This window comes from Channa argus, chromosome 4, assembly GCF_033026475.1.
Source record: "Channa argus isolate prfri chromosome 4, Channa argus male v1.0, whole genome shotgun sequence".
Lineage (NCBI taxonomy): Eukaryota > Metazoa > Chordata > Actinopteri > Anabantiformes > Channidae > Channa > Channa argus.
This window is the reverse complement of record NC_090200.1, coordinates 2,984,326-3,008,092: the sequence shown is the minus strand read 5'-3', so window position 1 is coordinate 3,008,092 and position 23,767 is coordinate 2,984,326. Positions and strand designations below refer to the sequence as shown.

The following is a 23,767-nucleotide window of genomic DNA, read 5'->3' as shown; positions in this document are numbered from 1 at the left end:
CTCAATTTGAGTTGAGTAAAAAAGTTGGGATCCCCTTATGTTGAAATGTTTTTTCATCAACACATTAATCCTCAGAAGTGACAAATATGCTTAAGTAGTGTACAAAAAGAAATGATATCATTGTAAAAGTTTACATCCCTCTAAAAATCTCTCTTAGTAATTAACTGTAATATGTAAAATCAGGTGTATGATCAGGAAGAAAAACTGAAAAAAAGCTACATAAGAATCTGAAACAAGCAGCAGGGATCTGACAAAGTCCTTAGAGGCAACTGGATTAAAAGTCAAGTGTAGTCTGAACAAGTCTGGATTGTTTAGGAGAAAAGCACACAGGGAGCCATTGCTCACTTCTAGACACAAGGCAGCGTGCTTGGACTACGCTAAGGAGCATGTGCACAAACCAAATGAGTTTTGGAATAAGACTAGGTATGAGGATACCAACATCATCCCCACAGTCAAATACGGTGGAGGCTCGTTGATGTTGGTGTAAATCTGCATCAGGCACACGAACTCCGCATAGAGTGGAAGGAAGAATGAATGCAGGCCAGTATCGGAGGATTTTAAAGCCAAGCCTCCTACCACCAGTCAAAAAGCTAAAAAGCAGTGAGTCTCAGTGATCCAAAACACATAAAGTCTCACAATCTGGTAGACGTGGGACAATTATACCATGAAGAATAGACTAAAGTTTACACCTGAAAGGATACAGCTCTGAGGGCACCTAAAGTGGTTGGAGGACGTCCTAAAAGCAACGTTTTCATAGTCATTTTGCATTTTAGTAAAAATGTGTATCTTGGTATAGATGGTTCATGTCTCTTGAGCATTTTGGTTAATGTCGTGCTACTTTTTGCATCTCTTTCAGATTATTTTGCGATCATTGTTGTCATTTTGCATCTCTTACATGTCTCTCTGGAGTCATCTTTTGTCTCTTCTGCATTTCTTTGTAGTCATTTGTGTCCGTGTGGTCATTTTCTGTGTTTTTGATGGTTAGGGTTTGTGCATTGTTCTGTTTTGCATATTTTGCAAATGTTTGATGTCTTCACTTGGCCATATTTTGCACTTTTGTGGTAGACTTTACCTGTCTCTGTGTGGTCATTCTGCATGATATCGAAATGTTTTGCATCCCCTTTTGGCTGTTTTGTGTCTCTTTGCAGGCTTTTATGTGGGTTTTGGGGGCTATGCATCATCTTTTTGTAGCGGTGTCGATTTTTTATAGTCTTTATAGTATTTTGATTGACTTTTCAACAAGGAACAATCACTGGAATCACAGGCTCTGGCCCCCCAAAGGAACCATGATCTCTTGAGCATGTATCAGATATGCATGTATCCCCAAATTGAATGGGTTTAGTAAATATATACGTACCTTTTCATTCAGTAGTTTGAGGATCTTTTCAAAAATAAGGTTGCAAGAATATGTAGTGGCCTAAATTGTTGCCCACACTGTATGTGAACACTAACAGAGCACGTGCATATCCAAAAATAAAATTGACAGGCCATTAGAGCATGTCAGGTATTCAGGCAACAAAAGACCAAAACGAAGAAAAAGCAAGAAACAAGAGACAGAGAGAGAAAGAATAAAAATAGAAAACTGAGTCAAGTTTGACGATGAGGGAGGTCTGGTTCAGACAATGTTCAGTGGTGAACAATGGCCGTGTTGTGAGCATCGGCCATGGGATCGAACCTTCAGGCGTTTCCCAGCAAGCCGTCAGCCCAATCCTGCAGCTCAGCCCTGGGGGAGAGACAGGGACTAGAGGACGCACACAGAGTGTTCCTTTCTCAGCCACATCCTGCTGGACAGACTGGCCTTCCCATGAGCCTTTACACTCCTGGGTCGTCTTTGTGCATTAGTAGGCATGCTGGGAAATACAACATCAGACAGACTCAGACACACTGGGGTGTCTGGTAAGGCTGCGAGCACAATGAGGGATTCACTAACACCACAGACTCTTAGTCAGTCTGTTTTTGCAACTGTGAATGTCTTTATTTCTATTTCAGGAGACACATGAACTTACTTTTCTTCCCCACAGTGACGACCAAAATGTACCAAAATGCCACATGCAACAAAAACAGGCGCTAAAAGTGTCTAACAAAATAAAACTTGGAAATATATTTTTATTCTTGTTTTGTGGCATTTTTAAGACCCCTACATTGAACAATAAAATGTGTATGTCTTGCTGTGATTTGGTAGATTAGTGATATGGCTGATTAGGCGGCTTTAGTAAAGTTAATAATACAGTACTTTGTGAAGAAAATGCAGCATACTTTCAGCTTTTGTGGAAATTGTAATTGAAAACTAATTTGTTCCATCTATGTTTGTGAAATTATATCTAAACACACTTGTGTGGGGTTTTGTTAAAAACACTTGGCAGATATCTGTCCATCTGTTTATGGACCTTACCACTCCTAAACTCATTTTAATCATGGTAGATAGAATGTTTGGCTCTGTTAAAATGACATTGGAGAAATCATCTCTTTCTTGGCAAATACCAGTCTTACTGAGAGTTGGAGGTCTTGTGGTTCCTCCGAATTCCTCATGAGGAATAATCTAATTGCAAAACTCCTGCTGTCATCAGCGTCTGGACTGCACAGGGGCCACACACACAGTGCTGTGTTACCAGCCTGCGGACAGCTTCACCAGGCAGCCGACAAAGGAGATCTTGACGTCCATGCTTGGGATGTGGTGAAGATACAGAGCTTTCTTGCTCAGTTTCTAGACCACTGTCAAACATGTTTAGAACCTAAAGCTATGAATCAACATCTAGGCTTTGAGTTTGTCCACATGTTGTATTTCTGCCTGACAAATATACCTTTTTTCCCAGTTGCAAGGGTTGAAAAATGTCACCCCAATCGCAACAGTCAAGAATACCAAAGCCACTTCCTGCCCTGTCACTGTCCAGGCTAATATAGTAAAAGTACAGAAATGTCTAAATATCTACGAAGTGTCAACATTGCAGAGATAAAGATTCTTAATGTAGCACAACAATTTTGTTAAATGCTACAGTAGTTAGAGAAGTGTTTCCGCAAGTTTCGCATGCAGAGATCTACTCCCCCTCCGCCTGCAAAGGAAGTGTGTGGGAGTGGATGAGGAAAGTTCAAGACTCTAACAAGGTTACCTGTAGTGCTCCTAATTGTAGTGAAAATCACCTCAGCAGACGCAAACACCGTGTTTGACTTAGTGAAACACTATAGTCACATCTGTCCTTTGATATATTTGGGTCTTAAATGAGAGAATGCTTGTTAGGAACGGGTGTTGAAGCGACAACACAAGGTGACACCATAAATGTCCAGCATTTTAAAAAGCCCCAGCAGGCTGTGTTGGACAAGCTGTTGATTAAAAACACATCTGCTAATGCAGCCTCCTTACACTGCTGGGGTTGCTTAAACCAGGTATCAGCAGACATCTGTGGCCGCAGAGTGTGAGAACATTGCTTCAAACACAGCTGGATTGAAACACTGTGTTAATTTTATATAGATTGTTAGTAGACCACCACAAACTAACTTGCAAGTCTACTACAAAGCAAATTAACACGTCCACACCTACAGGTAGTTTGCCTTGCACTGTCTCATACAGTTCATACATCCTGCTTAAATGACATGTAATCACATTACAAACATCAGGCTTGGTTTAAAAGACCATCAGCAGGTCTGTAGACCTCTATAAAAGCAGAAGTTCTTGCAGTATGCTAGTCTGGAGCATTCAGGTCTGTGTTAATACAAAGCCAAGAGGGAAAGCTATAAGCAATGGTTTTAGAGACGCAATTGTTGCTGCACATCAATCTGGAAAGAGTTATAAAACCATTTTCAAACAATGTGGAGTCACAGTGAGAAAGGTTTGTTCACAAGTGGAAATCGTTTGATGACAGCTGCCAATTTTCCCAGGAGTGGACTTCATACACACATACACATACACCCCAATGTCAGACAATGCAATGCTCAGAGAAGTACAAAAAAACCAAGAGCTCCATCTAAAAACCTACAGGCGTCACTGAGCATGTTAAATGTTAAAGTCCATGACAGCACAATAAGAAGAAGACTGAACAAGTAGTTTGTTTGGAAGGAGAAAAGCCTCTTCTGTCTAAAAACAACATGAAAGCACGACTGAGGTTCGCAAAACTGCATCTGAACAAACCACAGGACTTCTGGAACAGAGTTCTATAGACAGATGAGTCCACAATGGAGTTGTTTGGCCTTGATGCCCATGTTTGGTAAAAACCAAACACAGCATTTCAGCGGAAACACCTCACACCCACTGTCAAACATGACGGTGGGGAGGTGATTATTTGCGGCTGTTTTGCAGCAACAGGAACTGGGCACCTGGTAGTCATTGAGTGGACCATGAACTCCTCTCTGTACCAGAATATTTCAGAGGCAAATGTGAGGACAACAGCAAAAGCTTGGTCGAAATGTGGTCATGCACCAGGACAATAATCCATAGCAGACCAGTAAATATACATCAGAACGGCTGAAAAGAATGAAGGGTTTGGAATGGCCCAGCCAAAGTCCAGACCTCAACCCAACTCAAATGCTGTAGCAGGATCTTAAGAGGGCTGTGCATAGGGAAATGCCCAAAAAGTCCCCCACAATGAGCTGAGAGACTGATTAAGTCACAGAGGAAACAATTACTTCAAGGTATTTCTGCTAAAGGTTGATCTAAATGCCACTGAATCATAAGGGGTATTTAGTATTGCTCACATTTTTTTTGTCTTTTTGCCTTCATCTTCAATATTTAAATAACACAACAGTGAAACAAGTTACTTGTTGTTGTACTAAGACCCAACATGACCAGATGATAATTATTAGGTTTTTACTAAATAAAAAAATATTGAATTGAAATCATTACATGAAGGGACAGGTTTTCTGTAAAGCAGAAGGAGTCTGGATTCATCAAAAGATGGACAAACAAACCCATCATTACATAAAACCTCAAAGAAACAGTAATGAGGCTGTTTTAATACTTCGATGCACTTTAAATGAAGTACTAAAAGTGAACTTCAGAGGAAACCTTTGAAGATGCAAAGGAGAAGTACATTTTTTCCCGAATGCTTATAGCCCTGAGTTGTCCCAGTGCAGGTCTGCCGTGCAAACAGGTCTCACTGCTGTAACAACAAACTGGAGTCCTACGGTGTTTGTTTGAGGCAAAGGGAGGGGGTCGCAGGAGCCTCAGACGGTCGAGCTGAGGAGGAAAAGGCTAAACAGTTAAAGGAAAAGTGGCCCCGGGGTGCTGCAGGGGCCGCCACAGGAAACGGGTGGGGCTCGATGGGAGGGAGAGCCACGGATCAGCGGCCAAGAAATGGGTGGAGGTGAGGAGCGTTCTCAATAGCTATTATAACATTTTAGATCTGTGTAACTGCAGCCCATTTGTTTACAGGCAGCGATCAGTGAAAATAAGTCTCCTCGTTCTTTGTCGGTATTGAACTCAGTCTGCTAACTTTTAATAATTATAATAAATAAAATATAGCGGGTCCAATCAAAAAGGAAATTGCTGGCTACTTGTAAAGTAAAGATTCTAAACGCAGCCAGAAAATGATTATTTGATAAAATAATGTACAGGGCTGTGTTTATTTTCTTTAAAGACACATCTGTCCCGAATTTCTTTAATGAGTCATGTTTCACTCTGTGAGCCCAATGAGACATCTTCAAGTGTCTTATCCTGTCAAAAAAAATGTCAACAAAGACAAGCGGTGAATTCTGGCATTTCAGAAGAAAAAACTCAGGAGATATCTGCCGTTTCTGCTTTATTTAATATGCCAAGATGTTATTAATCAAATGCCTTTGCTCTCTCATCTTCTTTTCAAATAAAAGCACTAGAGTCCATGTCTCACCCCACTGACAGCTCTGACAGTGCTATTTGAAAGCAACCAGAGTCCTCTGTTTATTCACCCGACGCTAAGTGACCAGTGCTGCCAAACAACTGATGAGTCCAAAGCTACAGGCTCTGTTGTCTGTTGCATTTGGCAACAGGTTGCGGCTGCTGGAAAACGTTGACTGAAAAACCTTCCTTTGTTTTGATGAGAAGAGTTAAGAACGCACTGTTTCTACAGATGTATGCATCAAAAGGCAATAAGTCAGTTCTATGCTGTCTCAGAGCACAAATAGACCATAACATGTCTGCAGGAGGTTGATAGGGTTGTTAGTCAGTGCCAGCAGCTCATTGATTATTTGCCAGTGGCTGAGATTCCTGGCATGAACTCTGTGTCAGAACAAAAACGCCCATTGATTCCAGCAATGAAGGACTTGTTCTCAAGACAATAAAGTGGAGCACTTTTATTATTCCAGTACTTGGTGATATATCATCTCCTCACTTAATGTTCCTGGTGGCTCTGTGCTATGATTACCGTGTTTACCGCTTTGTGTTGGGAACATTTATTGTTAGTGTCAATTACAGCTGAAGCTGACTTAACCAATATAGATGCACATACCTGCCTGGTGAACTTTTAGCATGTGTTGTTTTCAAGACTGCTATAATTTTATCATATAATGATATCAAACGATCGTGTGAAAACATAGACAATTACCATCTCACTCTGCAGCTGCTTGCAGCTTTCCAGTAAGTTGCATTTCACCGTTTATTTAGCAGCAGGAAGCATCTGTTTTGAGAATGGAAGCTCTAAAAATGTAACTGTGTAGCAGTTAGAGAATAGTTGCTTTGCAGGGAGCATACGCTTCCTAGGTAGTTGGTAGAAACCAAATACAAAGCAAATGAATGACCATTTAGCTTTGTAACTGCCTGATGTTGCAATAAGCAACTGCTATATAATATTTAACACCTCATCAGCTCCACTCACAATTGAATTTGCAATTCAATTTAAAACAGAATCAGATCAATAAAAACAGTGAATCCTTTTTTGGGACTGTTGCCATTGTATTCTTCTCCAAAGTCTCTAAATACAAAACAACAAAGAAAATAATGCCACATATGGCCAGATGGTTTGATTATAATGAAACAGATGAATCCATTGATTCATATACTAATTTAATTATGAAACTATTTGCACTGCACATTGAGACATCTAGGATGTACAGATTAGCAATTTAACCAGTGCATATCCGGTGTGCACTAAAATCCACACACACATACCCTCCCCCACACACACACAGTGTATGATCTGTACACTATGTGCATACAGATCATACACTGTGGGTGTGGGGATATTAGTGCACACCTGTTGTGTGCACGAATCTCTACACACATACACACACAATGTACAGATCATCACCCTAACAACAGTCACAGTGAAATGCTTGTATTCAGAGACTTTAAATACTGTTATATGCAACAAAAGACCAAAGAAAATAATGCCACGTTTGGCCAGATGGTTTGATAATAATTAAACTGCATAATCCATCAATTATTACTCTTCCACTTTTATTCTTCTATTGAAACTATTTGCACTCCACATTGAGACATCCAGGATGTACACATTAGCAATTTAACCAGCACACAACAGGTGTGCACTAATATCCCAACACACACACTGTGTGTGTACAGATCATCACCCTGACGACAGTCACAGAGCAATGCTCGCCTCCTTTCGTTTCACTTCACACCTCCTGTTGCTGAGGAGGTCAGCTCCAAATATATGGTAAGCCAGAAGGGCCACATTTCACAGTCCTGCACTGATATAGCCTCTGAAAGTGGTGGCGACCACACCCCCTCACCACCAAATCCATTTACTGGAAATAGGAAGCCTGGATCAAATTGCTGCCATTTTCAAAAGAGGTCACAGAACAATATGAGGAAGCACAGTGGAAACTAGAAAAAACTCACTTAGCTGTAAGACCGACACAACTAGGGCAGAATTCACTTTTTCTAAATAAACAGCTGATTCCCATGTGAGAGATCTTTCTTTCAAATGAGGTTAGGGAGCATCATTCTTCATCCACTTTGCTGCTCCAAACCAAACCCCACAGCTATTCTTAGCTCTCAGTTTATTTCCTATTCTTGTGTGTTGTTATAGATTTACAGCAACATTTGGAATCCAGACAGCAGGCTTAGAATCTCACAAACTTATCTGGAAATTCAAATGAGATCCAAATGTCACTTGAAAAAACTTGATCTACTTCCTTTCATATTATTCCAATTAAAAACTGTATTTATTTAGCTCACCTATTACCCAAAACACTGAAATTTGTGTATTGGTTTTGTTGCCGTGTCCTTACTTCCTTGAGCTTTTGCTGCAACACTAAAATCATTATGGTAATTTAATTGCTTTAGTCCAAACACTTACCATTAAAAAAGCTCTTGACCTTCAAGAACCCAACACTGAGGCGGAGGACAGACAGCTTGTCCAGCCGAGCCCTAACCTCCTCACTGAAGGGCAGTAGGCTGGTGAGCTTGTCCAGCTCACTGTTGAGCCGGTCACGGTGGCGTTTGGATGGGTTCGACTTGCTGCCATCAGGAGGTGGAGGTTTGGGGCTGCAGATAAAGTAAGACATACATTAGGACTTTTAGGAAATGTAAGAATTACAAGTGTGAATTCACTAGACAGCTTTGCAAAATAGAAAAATAGAGACAAGATTCAGGGAAAACTGAGAAAAGTCTTTCCAAATATTTTCCAAACCTCAAATCAGCTCCCAGCAGAATCAAAGCTCTGGCGTTGATGAGTACAAGAAACAAGCTTTATGCTAAATGTGTTTGGTATACGAACGTGTACATCACGTTCGAAAACACACAGATAACTGACCAGAGATGTGACACTGCACATTGCAACACAAGAGGAGTGACGCAGACAACATTGACTTATGTAAGATCAAGAACAGTATTTGTGATTTTGTCTTCTTTATGCTTAGTTTAGCGAGCCGGTAGCTCAATGGGTAGAGCAGCAGGATGGGATGCAGAAATTGCAATATCAAATCTCAGCCTTTTTTTTTTACAGTGATTAAAGACAAGAAAAGTATTTCTTTGAGAAATTATTTCAATGTAACAATAACAATGGTTCCTGAAAATATATATGAAATAAACAGTTTTTTTGCCCTATAACTATGTTTTAATAAAAGAACAGCAGTGAATGTAAACGAGCATTCATTTACATTTAGCTAATCAAATTCAGTTAAAGTCTGTTGTGCTTATGCAGTTACATGTCTTAAAAAACTGCATTTCATGTTTGCAGTGAGCATTTTGAGATTCACAAACCTTTTCACCCTAAAGCCAATTTTCTGTATATAGCTAAGTTGTTTTCCCTGAGAGCGGCTGAATGTCTGGGATTAAAATGTTAGCTGAGTGGAAAACAACCCAGACCACCTCAACTCTCCGGAGGCACAGCAACAAGCTGTCTGGCTCTATCCACCATTGCCATGGGAACCAGCTCTGCAGCCTGATGTCACCTGTTCCGAGACTTGTTTATCACCTTTGTGTTCAACTTGTCTTCATCAGGATGGATGAATTGTGTGAGTGAGAGAGAGTTTCCATCCCAAGTGATGTTTCCACCAGTAGTAAATGTCACACGTATTTACATTAAACATAAATCTGAAAGATTAAAAAAGAGAATGCAGCATCCCACATATTGTTTTCTAACTACATAGATAAGAGATACAAAGAATATTTATATATTAATATTTAATATAATCTACCTAAATTGTAAACTGAATACTCTTTAAGTCTTGCCGTTGGCATGAAATTCAAGCCTGTAAACAATCCCACATATTCGCACTAATTTTACAGTTGCTTGCAAAAGTATTCATACCCCTAAAACTTTTCCACATTTTCTCACATTACAAACACAAATGTCAATGTGTTTTATTGGGATTTTATGTGATAGACCACCACAAAGTGGCACATAATTGTGAAGTGGAAGGAAATGATAAATGGTTTAAATAAATGTCAAAAACACTTTTGACAAGTAAAAATCTGAAATTGTGGCATGTATTTGTATTATGCCCCTTCTACTCTGATACCCTAACTTAGATCCAGTGGAACCAATTGCCTTCAGAAGTCACCTAATTAGTAAATAGAGTCCACTTGTGTGTAATTTAATCCTAGTATAAATACAGCTGTTCTGTGAAACCCTCAGAGGTTTGTTAGAGAACATTAGTGAACAAACAGCATCATGAAGTCCAAGGAACAAACCAGACAGGTCAGGGATAAAGTTTTGGAGAAGTTTAAAGCAGAGTTAGGATATAGAAAAATATCCCAAGATACACTGTACAATCTATCCTCCAAAAATGAAAAGAGTGTGGCGCAACTTGAAAGCTACCAAGACGTGGCCGTCCACCTAAACTGACAGGCCGGGCAAGAAGAGCATTAATCAGAGAAGCAGCCAGGAGGCCCACGGTTACTCTGGAGGAGCTGCAGAGATCCAGCTTATTAAAGATGGTATGCAAGCTCAATAAATTACCCAGAAGTAGAGTTTAGAGCCTGTTTCAGACATGAACTCCGGACAACGTTAGGAGAATTCAGCCTCGAACATTATCTGGAGTGGCCTTTCAGATATGTGAGGAAGTGAGAAACGTCCATTAGGGTGATAGTCCGTTCGATATCCATGCGCTGTCTGCGCACACAGGAGGCACAACGTGATATAAAATTTTACATTCGGAAAACAGTGTTGCTACGGACATTGCACTAGGGTGCTCGAAGGAATAATGTCGGCAGCGTTTTACTCTGACATTTTCGTTCACACATACAGCCACTCCTAAAAAAATCAGGATAATGTCAGAATTCCACTGCATGTCTGAACCTGTTGCAGACATGAACTCTAGAGAATGTCAGGATCAAGTCCTGACATTGTCAGGAGTTTCCCTTTCAGACATCTAGCCAACATCGGGAGTTAGTTTGTCGTTCTGTTCCGGGCATTTGTATGACGATTTCCCTGTCTGCCCTTACCAAAACAAGTTCACGAATATCGTTGTCCTTCCGGTTCGACATTGTTTTTGTGTTCGTATGAATGAGGAAGTTCTTTACCTTTGGGTGTTTGTATTTCCCCGGTTTCGCAGCAGTCACGGAAAATGGATATCATCAACACGCCCACTCACTCATGGTTATTTCTCCGTCGTGTTGCCTACTTTACTGACAAATGAGCTCGGTTGGAGATAATCCGAACTTTGTACTACGGAGCTGGCTGCGTAAAATCCGAGTAATGTCAGGGCCAACAGACTTGGGCGTTTGCATTCACACGTACAACCCCTACCGATAAAGTCTAGATAATCTCTGTATTGCAGTGCATGTTTGAAAGGGGCTTGAAAGGGGCTTTGGATTCTGTGGCCCCTCTGGTCTGTGAGTCAGAGGACACTAGGGTTCCAGATACATCACATCACATCAGTTAGCAGTTTAGCTTTCGGGGGGGAATTGGGTGGCTAAATTTGTTCATGTTGTATGTTAAAAATAAAAGTCGTACCAAATACAATATTGTTAACATGTAGGAAAAGCTAAGAATAAAAAAACGTAACAGCACAAATACAATAAGAAAGACAGAATACATGTGTGTGAATGAGAGGGACCCAGGTGGAACAGCGAGGTTACAGGGAGCAGAGGTGAAAAGGTGAAAGACTTTAAGGACTTAGGGTCAACGGCTCAGAGCGACCGAGAGTGTGGAAAAGAGGTGAAGAGGCGAGTGCAGGCAGGTTGGAACGGGTGGAGAAAAGTGTCAGGTGTGTGGTGTGATAAGAGTATCAGAATGAAAGGAAAGATGTTCAAGAAGGTGGTGAGACTAAAGATGCTGTTCGGCTTAGAGACAGTAGCACTGAAGAATGAGCTTAAGATGTTGAGGTTCTCTTTGGGAGTGACGAGGATGGACAGGATCAGGAATGAGGACATCAGAAGGACAGCTCATGTTAGATGTTTCAGAGATAAAGTCAGAGAAGCCAGATTGAGGTGGTTTGGACATGTTCAGAGGAGAAACTGAATATATCGGGAGAAGGATGCTGAGGTTGGAGCTGACAGGTAGGAGGTCCAGAGGAAGACTAAAGTGGAGATTTATGGATGTATAATGCTTTTGATAGAAATAGACTGCACCTCACATATGGGGATATCTCTCTTGTCCTAAAGACCTCCCTGAAGTAAACAGATTAATATTAACTTAGTGTTAGCATAGTTCATGAGTAAGACAAACAATGGGCTAAAAGCTAACCAGACTCTCCAAGCAAACAGACAAACCATTAAGTAAAGTGACATTGAGCAGGAGCCAAACATGGACCTTAGTCAACTTGGACAAAAAATAAAAAAGCAGGAAATGACTCAGCAGAAAATTAGCCAAGAAACTTAATATCGTCCTATGAAGTAGATCAAAGAGGAGAGTCCATAAGGCAGGATGTGAAGAAGCTGATGAGTCAGCATAAACATGCGGGCAGAGAATGAGTGTGGCTGGGTGGCTTATATACATAGACAGATTTATGAGTGAGGGCCTGCAGGTGAGTGAGTGGGCTGAGTGGGGTTAGGCCAGGTAGTATTAGAAATAAAAGTAAAAGAAAGAAAGAGGAAAGGGCCAAGTGGTTGACGAGGCCTGGCAAAATGTGGATACTAAGGATAAATATGACTGGACACGGAAGAAATAGAAGCAGCGAACAGACATGTAACTACATATCACTGCACATTGAGCAGGTTAATGAATATACCTGCTTGTCCTTGGTACTTTTCATTGCTACCTCCGTCACAGATGATACTAAAATCACTGCAGCTTCTCACACTACTGACATTTTTCTGTTTGTGTCAACTTGTGGAAAGTGGTAAACTAACCTTGATCACTCAAGCTGTTTGGCTGCAGGTCAGAATTGTCAGCAGAAATCAGCTTTGTATCTGTAAGTGAACTCGAGTGACCGGCGGTAAACCCAGTGGCCTCATTTATGTAACCCAAACCAGACTTTTGCTGCACAGAGGGGCTTTTCTTGTTTTGCAGAGAAGGTGTGAAGCTGTGGAGCACCTCAAAATGGCCCTGGAGATTAGTTGGGTTTGGGGTTCACATAACTTAACCGCAGTTTGATATCTGATTAAGATGGGAGAGACGGGGATTTCTTTACTTGGGAGGGATAAGAGATAGAGCTTATTCTTGCATTGTAAATGATAACTTTTAATATTTGCAACCGCATGTGGGATAGTCTCAGAAACAGGTCAGTTCAATATTTGTCATAATAAACCAGATCCAATAATAGAAACCAGCTCTGTTTAACTATTCTTGTCAATATGTCATGTAGTTTAAAACACAGAGAAACACAAGTCATCCTTACATCTTGTTTTCCATTCAAAGATTTACCCCCGAAGTAGAAGCAGTAACACAATGTACTCTGTGGTTGTTTAGCTCTGCCTCCTTTCTATCACAGCCCAGAGAAGCTAAAACACAAATCAGACCAAAACTCTACCAGCAGCTATTGTCTGTAAAAAGACACTGTAGAATGACATTAAAGTGGTTTATACCACATAATGCAGAAAAGATGCTGAATGGAGGAATTACTTGTCTGTGCCTAGGGAGTCTATTTATCTTTATTTATCTTGTCTTTCAAAGTAAATGTTCTGGATCAAGCGCTTTCAAAAAAAGAGTTCCTTCTTAATAGGTGGTATATTATATGCCCTCACAGCTTTTATCAACAGAATCAGTCCTTTTTTTTTTTTTTTTTTGCTGGTCTCTCTGCTCAATGAAAACTGGCCTTCGAGGCCGCTTTACCTTTTTTACTCCTGGTTTTTGTGTTCTGCGGAGTGACAGCACAGAGGTAGAGAGGAAAAGAAAGGGGAGAGGGACACTGCAGATAGCGTGAACTGTCTAAATAGAAAAACAACTGCTGTGGAAAGCGACTTTTTTGTTTACATTGTTATACGTCGTCAGTCACTAGTGCAAAAGCAAAGATGGACCGATGAGTGAACATTTTGTGCAGTTATTGCACATTGGAGTAGACTCATACTGTCATTCTGTTATTACTTTATTATTTCAGATGTCTTTAAAAAGACTACATGTAAAACTTATGTAAAATATTACCCTCCTGCGTTAGCTGCCACTGCCACTAATTTCCAGCCCTGTCTTTGTAGGTTTCAGTTGCAGTGCAGACAGGTTCTTACGACACTCAAACCAAAATAACGAGATAAAGATTTTTGTCCCACACCTAATTGTCAACCTTGTAAAAAGAAACAGCACAATCCAAAGCAAGGTTCCACTTATTAGCTTTTTCCTGGAGCTAAAGTAAAAGTACTCTACTGCAGAATTCACATCAATGAATACAATAATATTGGTTTTTAACTTAATGTCTTAACTTCTGAGCTGCTTTTCATGACTTGATATGCTGTTTTAATGATCTTATGTGACATATAATGCAAAATTATTATGTGAAAGTCTTTATGTACTGCTAGGTAGCTTGTAAATTTCCCACCAGTCATCAGTAAAGTTTTACGACTATACCGTATATAGTTTTATTAATGTGAATGGGAAAAGGGTGGGGGCAGCTGTAGCTCAGTTGGTAAAGGCATTCGTCCACGGACCACAGGGTCAGTGGTTTGATCCCCGGCCCCGGCTATATGTAGTAGTGTCTCTGAGCAGGACACTGAACCCCTAACAGCTCATTCCCCTCCCCTCCCCAGCTGTGCAGTGCTGGTCTAAGGCCGATAGAAATTGGGGAGGGTTGCATCAGGAAGGGCGTCCAGTGTAAAAAAAAACTGTGCCAAATCAACATGAGGACAATGATCAGTTGTGGTGACCCTGAACTCGTGGGATAAGCCGAAAGGACAAAAAAATGTGAATATGAAAAGGAACTTATACACTTATTACATAAATGTAGTGGAATAAAATTACAATAGTAAGTAAAATACCTGAGAAGTGTGTAATTAGTTTTTATCCCAATAAATATGTTATGCATTAAATGAACTATTGAGTTTTATGGGTTTTATGGGGATCTACTAGAAGGAACATTTATGATTATATTTATGACATGTAGACAGTTGCTGTGGAAATGTAATTTGCTGCCATTTAAAACATGCATTCATGCATGAAATAATTAGCTATTTAATGAATTAAATGAAATCATTAAATGTTTGTTGGTTTAATCTAATAGTAATATGTGTTTTGAACTGATCCTCAAACAAACTAAGCAGTATTGAGGTGCCTACTTGGGCTTTAGGAACTTCTCATGGGCATGTTTTTAACAATTTCTGAACTTCTGTGGCCTCAACTTTAGGGAACAGTCTTGGAGCCAACAGTCAGGGTCTTGCTTAAGGACACTTCCACATAACCTTCCAGATATTAGCCAGTGTCACACAGAGCAGGTGGGTGCCTGCTTATTACTAAGTAAAATCAGGTTCAGATGTTCCTGTTGATGACTCCACTGGGGATTTCAGGTCATGTGAGGCCAGTTGTGAAGCTGACTGTGTGTGTGTGTGTGTGTGTGTGTGTGTGCACCTGCATTATAATTGCATACGTTCTAGGCAGTGTGGCTTTGACCCTTTAACCTCCCTATTACTGCTGCTTTCAAGTATCTAACTGTGCTGCCTGGAGTTGCAGAAAACCACAAGGAACCTCCACAACAGTGTGAGTACAGAGAGGACCACAGTGCCTCAATTATAAGCTGCTTGCTTCTATAACCGTCTTTATCTCTCTAGGAAACATTTAATTGAACATGTGTCAAATGTAAATGATATGTAGCTACAGATTTACAATATTTGCCATTTCACTTTCCACTTTGCTGTTCTAAGGTATAATGTCACAGTTCATGCCACTACAGACAATACACTACAATCCACTACAGACAGACAAACTTGATTGTAATGTAAGAGTCTAAGATTTCACAGCTTGCTTCTTATAAACAACCTTTAGAGGCAAATATGCTAAATGTCAGTTGCAGCGCTTATAGTATAATAATGAAATGAATGTTAGGACTGAGCGGCTGGTTGTAGACGGAAGTTTTTATCTGCATGATTTCACAGTAGTTTAAAAATATTCTGCTAAAAATAACACTGAGAGGCAGAACAACTTGTGTGGTTTACGTGAAATATAACAACACAAGTGAAAAACACATTAAATATAGATTAAATTTAACCACTGTTGTACACCATACAATAAGAAAGGTGAAAATAGCCATTCAAGCCACAGTAAATATTTCAAAGAGAAAGACAAAGAATCAAAAATAACATTAACTGGCCATTAACCTTTGAGCCTCTGCATGTGTATTTTCCAAGGGTTATTTTACTTTGTATGCACTGTAATATTAACCTACTGGAAAACGTTATCTTTCAGAAATAACAAAAACTGTAGTAACAGACACTAACCAAACTTTTACTGGTTCACTACTCCACAATAAACAGGGCCAAGAATACCTAATAGGAATGTGAGAGTTTCTTGCAAATGTGTAATAGGTGTTCTGAAATACAGTAATGGCTGCAGGCAAAGTCACTTTCTTCTGTTGAGCTTCTTCTAATGTGTAAAGCAGACAGTCTCTGATGTAAATGCCTGACCTGTAACAGAAATGTGTAAAATGTGGCCCCACAAAGCCCCTCTTCCCTCCCTGCTGTAAATAAGACATCTGCTTCCAATAATACTTTAGAACACAACCTATCTGAAATCGAGGCGAGATGGCTATCGCTGCATTCCTGACGGCACAACTCCCTGCAAGAACAATGAGCGGCCAGTGTTGTTGCTTCTTGTTTTATCTACCAAATCTGTCCTGGAAGGGGCGTGTAGATGAGAGAGTGTGTAGATGAGAGTGTGTGTGCGAATGTGTGAGTGTGGGCTTGTGTTGGGCTTGAAGAAACACTCCCCCGTGTTCACACAAAGGCACTTTGTCTCCGACAGGGCAACGACACCTTTGCAGAACAAAAGAAACTAAATACGATTCTGGCGTCTGTTCCATGATTGAGTTATGATACAGGGCAAAAATGAGCACATGAGAACTCCACTGATATCAAGCTCCAAAAAACACAAAGGCTGAGAGTTTGTGCTGACAGTCCACACATGTAAAAGTATTCTGTGTTGACTTAAGACAAATGCTTTATTACATTCTGTTTGATTTATCCCTCTATGAATGACTCTTTACATAAAGGAATCTGAATCGCTTTGTATAATTTGCCGTTCTTTGTCTAAACTATGCCCACAGCTTCACATTTTTCTTCACAGACAATAACTGCACCGTGAAATACTATGGTAAACATCTCAGCAGTTTTACTAATATTTAATAAAACATGAATCATCAAAGTATGATGTTCTTGATTATTTGTGATCTTGATTATTTGTGACCTTTACACTAAGCACTGCTTAGTAAAGAATGAGTCAAGGTGACATTAGGGCTACTACTGAGAGCTATATTTTAATATTGTTTTCTTTTATTCACTTGGTTTCTTTTGTACAGTATGTGGAGAATATAGCTCGACATATACTCATGCAGGCTTGGCCTGTGGTTCCAAAAAAGGAGAAACCGCCCATTTTCTGTGACAAAATTGAAAACTTGATGAAGAAATACAAGAAATAAAAACCAAAGCAGTGAATAAACACCTACATAATAGAGAAAACAACATAACAGCTGCACAGCAGCTCTGTTACATTACTGACTTTAGCAGAGTTCTAACATACTGGAAGTGAGAGGCTGGATACTGATGTCCATCACATGAGTACAGTCATGAGAAAAACAGCGTGTCTCATGTTGCCAAAAGCATCAGCATGACCTCTGCTAAAATCAAATCCACCAAAACAAACATATATCTAACTGTCAGCAACATCTGGTCATTTTATTCTGAATGAGTTTAGTCCAGTCAATCTCATTTTTGCTGTCAAACATAGATCATCTAGCAGGTAGATTCATCTGCAGGCCAACACTGCACGTAGACAAATCCATGCACGTTTCACATTTCACTGCCATAACAATAGACCACTGTAAAAAAGACTGTGTACTTGTGTCTTTTCTTTGATCTTTTCATGGCGTTTTATCAGGTCTGCAGCACAACCACCTTTTGAGTAGGAAGGTGGATTTGATAAATCCCTTATTTTTCCATAAAAATATTAGAATATTTTGACAGATGCATTTGTCCAAAAGGACATGCAATTGGGGTTCAGTGTCTCACTGCAACACTCACATGTGGACCAGAGAAGTTGAGAGTTAAAAAAGAAAATAATGACCAACCTCCTCGGGCTAAACAGATATCATAGTGCCTAAATTACAGGTGATTGTTAGTTATTGCTAGAATGAATGAATTATTTATTCGACATTTATTAGACAAATGCCAAACGTTTGCTTTACCGTGTAAGTGATTTCCTTTATCTAAGTGTTATCATTTATTCATGTGGGACTTAATTAAATGTTTTGCTTGTGGACGATGTGAAAAGTCGAGATTATTACTCGCTCTGCTGTCCCTCAAAGGCAGCAGCAGCAGCAGTTCTCTGAAGTTACGGCAGTAATGTGAGCTGTCTCTATTTCCATGGAAACACATGCGCATGTGTTGGTGTACTGGCGGCCGCAGCAGGCGGAGACAACGAAATAACACCTAACAAATGTGATGTGACCTCAGTGATATGAACTTATGAAGCCATAGAACTAGCCTCCTGTTAGCAACCATTACTGCATGACAGTGGCTCTTTCCCTGTTGCATTCAGGACATTAAAGATTGCAGGTCACTTGTGCTTTGGAGCATTCATAGCCCAACAGTCACAGTGTGTGGGTGGTAATTTTAGGGGGTAGGTGCACAGCTGTACACCAATAAATGTGTACGATATGTAAAAGGAACACAGCCTTTTTACTGATGTTATTACTGATGTTTTTGCCCTGGTTACTAAGAAACAGCATATAGTTTTAATTAATGCATTTTGAACTAAGAATAAAGGGATTTACTGTCAATGTCACTTGTAAATACTATTATAATTAGCAATTAATGTCATTATTGTTTATTGCAAAGCAATGAAGCGAGATTTGTACATATTTTGTCTTAAAATCATATACTCAGGAAAAAAATTATTACAATTCTTAATAGTCCAGAAAACTGAAAAAGAAAGATCTAATTTCTTCCCCACATCACTCAGCCCTATATTCATGGGAAGAACTTAACTAGTCTGCACAGAGCACTGACCTTAATCGACCTTAATTTGAGATTAACTGTGAGCCAAACTTTTTCACTAAACATAAATGGTGGACTCTTGTGGCTGAGCAATCCCTGCAGCCAGCATCTACAATTATGGAAAGGCTTCCCAGAAGAGTGGAGAGCGTGGTTGCCCGTGAACCTTTGCTAGGTGAGCAACGCTGAATTGACTCCCCTTCCTTCTCGCAGTAATTACCATAAATGTAAATGATCCAGTTTTACAGTGCAGTGCACCTCGGGATAGATGGCTGTAACAATGCCTCTAGTCCCCTCTGTGGGTTTAACACGTTCACCCCCCGCCACAAAATGAAAGATCAACTCCCTGAGAGCAACTTTTCCTACAAACCAAGGCGAGTGAACATGGCAGACTTACGTAACCATTTGCGTGACACACAACTATGTTAATTTGAGTCGAGGGAGGGAGGGAAAAAAAAACACCCCCCCCAAAAAACACACAGAGAGACAGAAGGAAAGACAGGAAAAAAGTATGTTGTGGCAGTCAGAGAAGGAGGAGGGAAAAAAACAGAGCACGTCTCAGATTACGCCATCCTCCCTCCCTCGCTCGCTCCCTCCCTCCTCCCTCGTGGAAACATTGCGTGAGAGCACTCTCGCTCCACGTCCTGATTATGATTAATGCAGGTAGTACCACACACACACACACACACACACACACACACACACACTGAAACCACGGTTCTGGCAGGGTTCTGACATGGTTCTCTGCTTGGGCTTGTGGTTCTGTGTGGAGCAGTTAACACTCTGTCTGGCTTGTTAAAGTTAAAAATCACAACTCAGTAAAAATCACAGTGTGCTTAGAGCAGCTCTCATATTCTGCAAGGGTTCTTTATAGCACCATGAAGAATCTAGGACCAACAGTTTCAACATAGTGCCTTAAAAACATTTTGTAAGGGTTCTTTCCACCACTACAAAGGGTTTAAGTGGAACAACTGGAGCTTTGTGTTTTGAAAAAGTGCATGCACATGGTTTTTACAGCAACCAAAGGGGTTATTTTTTAACCATTTCAGCCCACAGAGAACTTCCCAAAAGGTTCTTTGCAGAACCCTATGGTTTTATTGTTATGTAGCCAAGCATTTAACTTTGGAATAACAAATTCTTTAAAGCGCCATAAAGTAATAAAGGGAACGAGGAGCATTAAAAAAGTTCCTAAAAAGGTTTGTGACAAACAGTGTCAGCATGCTGCTTTAGAGAACATCTGTAGGAGGTTTGACCCAGAACTTTGAAAGGTCTAACAAGAACCAGTTTGGCATGTTCTGGAAGGTTCTTGAATTTGTGTAAGTATGGTTTATATATAAAGCTTTGTTCATTTTTTGCAGAACTGTGAAGGGTTAACATACCCAAGTCTGGTGCTAATCTTTTTTTCTAAGTGCACAATTCCGGATCTTTACAAAAATATTCTTGGTTCTTTGGAGAATCTCACCTAACAGCACCATCAAGGATCTGATTTAAACTACTGGAACCACTGTAAAGGTTCCTATAGATCTTAAAGGAACCATTTTACCATGGTGCTAAAACAATGTCAATTCTAGATTCCCATGAGGAGGAAATATTTACACGCGGTGCTTCAGCGTGTCTTCACGAAAGGTTCTTTGCATCACTATAAGTGGGTTTAATGAAACTACAAATATACAGTGGCACGGAGAACTCTGGTGAATGGGGCTGATCTCTTAAATGGTTCCTTACAGCATCATTAAGGTCTGAAGAACACATTTATAAAAGGACCTCTCTGAGCATGTGTTAGAGCCCCTTTACAAAACCCGTCTTTAGAGTTTTCAATGCAGCACCGCCACTATTCAGCACAGTTATGAGAAAACATTCAAGACTTTTATTTAACAGAACTCTCCAGAATTTCATTAAAGCATTGTTATGGTTCAATAAAGAACTCCTTAAGTATTGTAAAGAGTTACTCAGCTAGAAAAGTCCATTTTGAACCAGGAACCATCAATTTGAGCATGATTTTGTTTTGCGTCAAGCCAACGGTGCCTTTCCAAGGTCTGATTTACACCACAACTAAAGAGCTGTAGTTTCTTATCTTTTTAAAACATTTGCTGTGCGAACTTTCAGGTTCTGCTCTACCAGGGATACTTTGCTATGAAGCACGGGTTCCCCGGACATTGAGATTTTTGATCTTGCAGCGCAGGAGAATGAAGGCATTAAGAACACTTAAGTGTTACACTAACACTAATTTACAAAGAATCTAAATAAAGAAACACTGTTGGTTTCACATTAAGGCAAAACAGCGCTGAGAAAATAGTGAATGAACCGCAGTCTAACTCAGCTTCCTCTGAACAACAAAAGCAAAAGAACTCTGAAAATGTATTTCCAAGTGCAGCAGTCTCCAGCTGTGGTTCCTGAATTGTGGTCCGGGGTCCACCAGGGGTCCAAGAAGGGGAAACAACGGTGCTATATATACAGGATTGCTTAAATTACAAGCAGAATCCTGAGAAGGTGGTACTACAGTCTCACTGATGTGGGGTTTCACTCTCTCCACTCTTAACCTCCCCGCCTACGGAGCACACTCAAACAAAAACTCCATATAAATAATAAACTCCACGTCAATGCAAGTACAGAGACATTAGTTAAATAGAGTTTTTCTAGCTTCAAGGGACAGAAATCGTTTGCACAAATCTGTCTGGGATGGTATAATTAGATTGAAACAACACTGAAGCAACGCTTCTCTTTAGTTTCCATTCCCTGGATTGGCCTGCAGTGTTGTTGGACTTCGGCACTTCACATTACCTCGGTCTGGCTGGCTAACAGTTCGAAACCACAGCAGGAAAAATAGACTTTACGGCCGTATGGGTTCAACTAAGAAGAATGCAGCTACCAGTGAAAACCCAGAATGCAACTTATGACCTACTACACTCTTATTACCGTGTAACACAAGGCTGTAATAACGAGGCTGGAGACGTCTGCACAGCTTCAAGCGAGCACAGAAGTATATTTTCAGATGCAATGCCACAGGTTTTAACACAGTATTGATTAAAAAGGTATCAACGCAGGGATGTTTCCATAGAGATATCACTTGTGTGCTCGTTCACTGCTGGGGAGCACGGGCGTAGTTTCTGCGATGCAGCGTGGTGGTGTTACAAAAGTACTACAGTAAAAGTACAGCAGACGTTACAAAAGGGGGGCGGACAAAGTCGGGAACAATAATACAGACATGGCAAAGAGGAAAAAAGTCATTAGAGACAATGAAGAGAGCGATCTCCACGGTTATTAATATGTATATGATAAGTGTTGTTGACTTACATTTTCTGGACCGGCTTCTTCCGTTTCTTCGCTGCGTACAGCGTCGTGTTCGACAGCATGGTGGATTCAAGCCGAAATCAAAAAGGGGAGAAAGAGAAGCTTTATCTGTGGTTCGACGTCGTCGCGAACGGGTCCGGACGTGGTGCGAACAATCCGGTCCGAGAAAACAACCGCCGAAAGAAAGTCAGCAAGTCGAAAATCCCCCGAGCGCTGCTTCGGCTGCGTTTTGAGCTGGACAGCTATTAAAACGACGTTACCGCTGGTTGTCTTCAGTTAGTCCAAGCAAACTACCCTGACTTCTCAAATGCTTCTCGGTAACTATTTCCACGTCGGTTTAAGGCGGAAAGCGCCACATTTCACAGGCTAAAACGGCTTTAAAGATTCTCCGAGGGCTCGCTCTGCGTCCTCCGCCTGCGCGTGGGCCCCCGTTCTGATTTGACAGCGCTGCTGCCGCTCTGCCGCCGCGCGCCCCCGCCCGGGTTTCTGTGCGCGTGAACTTGCGTTTCACTGTGCAAGGCGAGCGCAGAAGTATTTAAGGTGGACCAAATGTGGGGCCAAACGAGAGCGGCAGCGGAGACCGAGAGGGAAATTCCAACCGGGAAGACCTTAAGGAATGTCTTTCTACTGTCCCCTTATTACATTAGCCTGTTTAATTTAGGAAAATCAGAAGAAAAACATTTCTGTTTTGGGACCGTGCTGGAAATACGCGTTCTCACTTTAACATGTTTGCTTTTAAAATGTCTGCCTACAACTTATAAATAACTCCAATGATTAAAAGTATAATATCGATAGACAAGTGGTATAGTGTTCAAAATCCAACATATGCTTTACAAATATTTACCGTTAAAAGGAAATCTAAATACAGGAATAGTCATTTTTAATGTAAAGCTATAAAAAAATAAAGTTATTATTTATTTCATGCATAAAAAATATATGTATATATACTATTAACGAAGGTTAGCGATAAGCCAATTGAAGGCTCATATGAGGAATTCAAAAACAAATCCATCTCAAATTAATACCAGGACGTCAAAAACATTTAGACATAAAACAGAAAACCACAACAAAACTATGAACTTGAACTTTTAAAAATCAACAAACACTGACTTCCAATTAAAAGTATATATGTTTCCTTCTAAATGTTACAAAAGTAGAATAAAATAAAAAGTAAATAAATAAACCTACAAAATAATTTGTTCCATCTCCCACAATAAATCCAAAACATAAATTACTTAAATCATACAATCAGTTCATATTTTTACTTGAATTGCTATGTTACATTATGCATTTATACATTTGTATATAAAATAATCAATTCACAAATATTTCAAATACATTTCCAGTGCTTTTAAATACATTAAATAGTGCACAAAAACAAGTATTCTACCAAACTGTGTTCATTAAAATTACAGTGCACTCAAAAATAAATACTTTATATCAATTGCTTTTCAAGATGTTCAAGATATATTATCAATCTGCATTTAAAATATTTTGTTTTGAATTTAATAAAAATACATGAATTGAGTAAGATTAATT

At 40.0% G+C, this 23,767-nt stretch overlaps 1 protein-coding gene across 1 annotated transcript in view; it reads right to left on the bottom strand.

Moving 5' to 3' along the window:
• Positions 1-22,679, bottom strand: part of LOC137125101 (aryl hydrocarbon receptor-like) — a 67,864-nt gene extending 45,185 nt beyond the window's left edge. The window contains exons 1-2 of the mRNA XM_067500053.1: positions 22,232-22,679; positions 8,223-8,410 (exon numbers count right to left, since the gene is read on the bottom strand). Coding sequence (XP_067356154.1) covers positions 8,223-8,410; positions 22,232-22,290 — 247 coding nt within the window. The 5' untranslated portion in view covers positions 22,291-22,679. The remainder of the gene's footprint in view (positions 1-8,222; positions 8,411-22,231) is intronic.
• Positions 22,680-23,767: the final 1,088 nt, after the last annotated feature.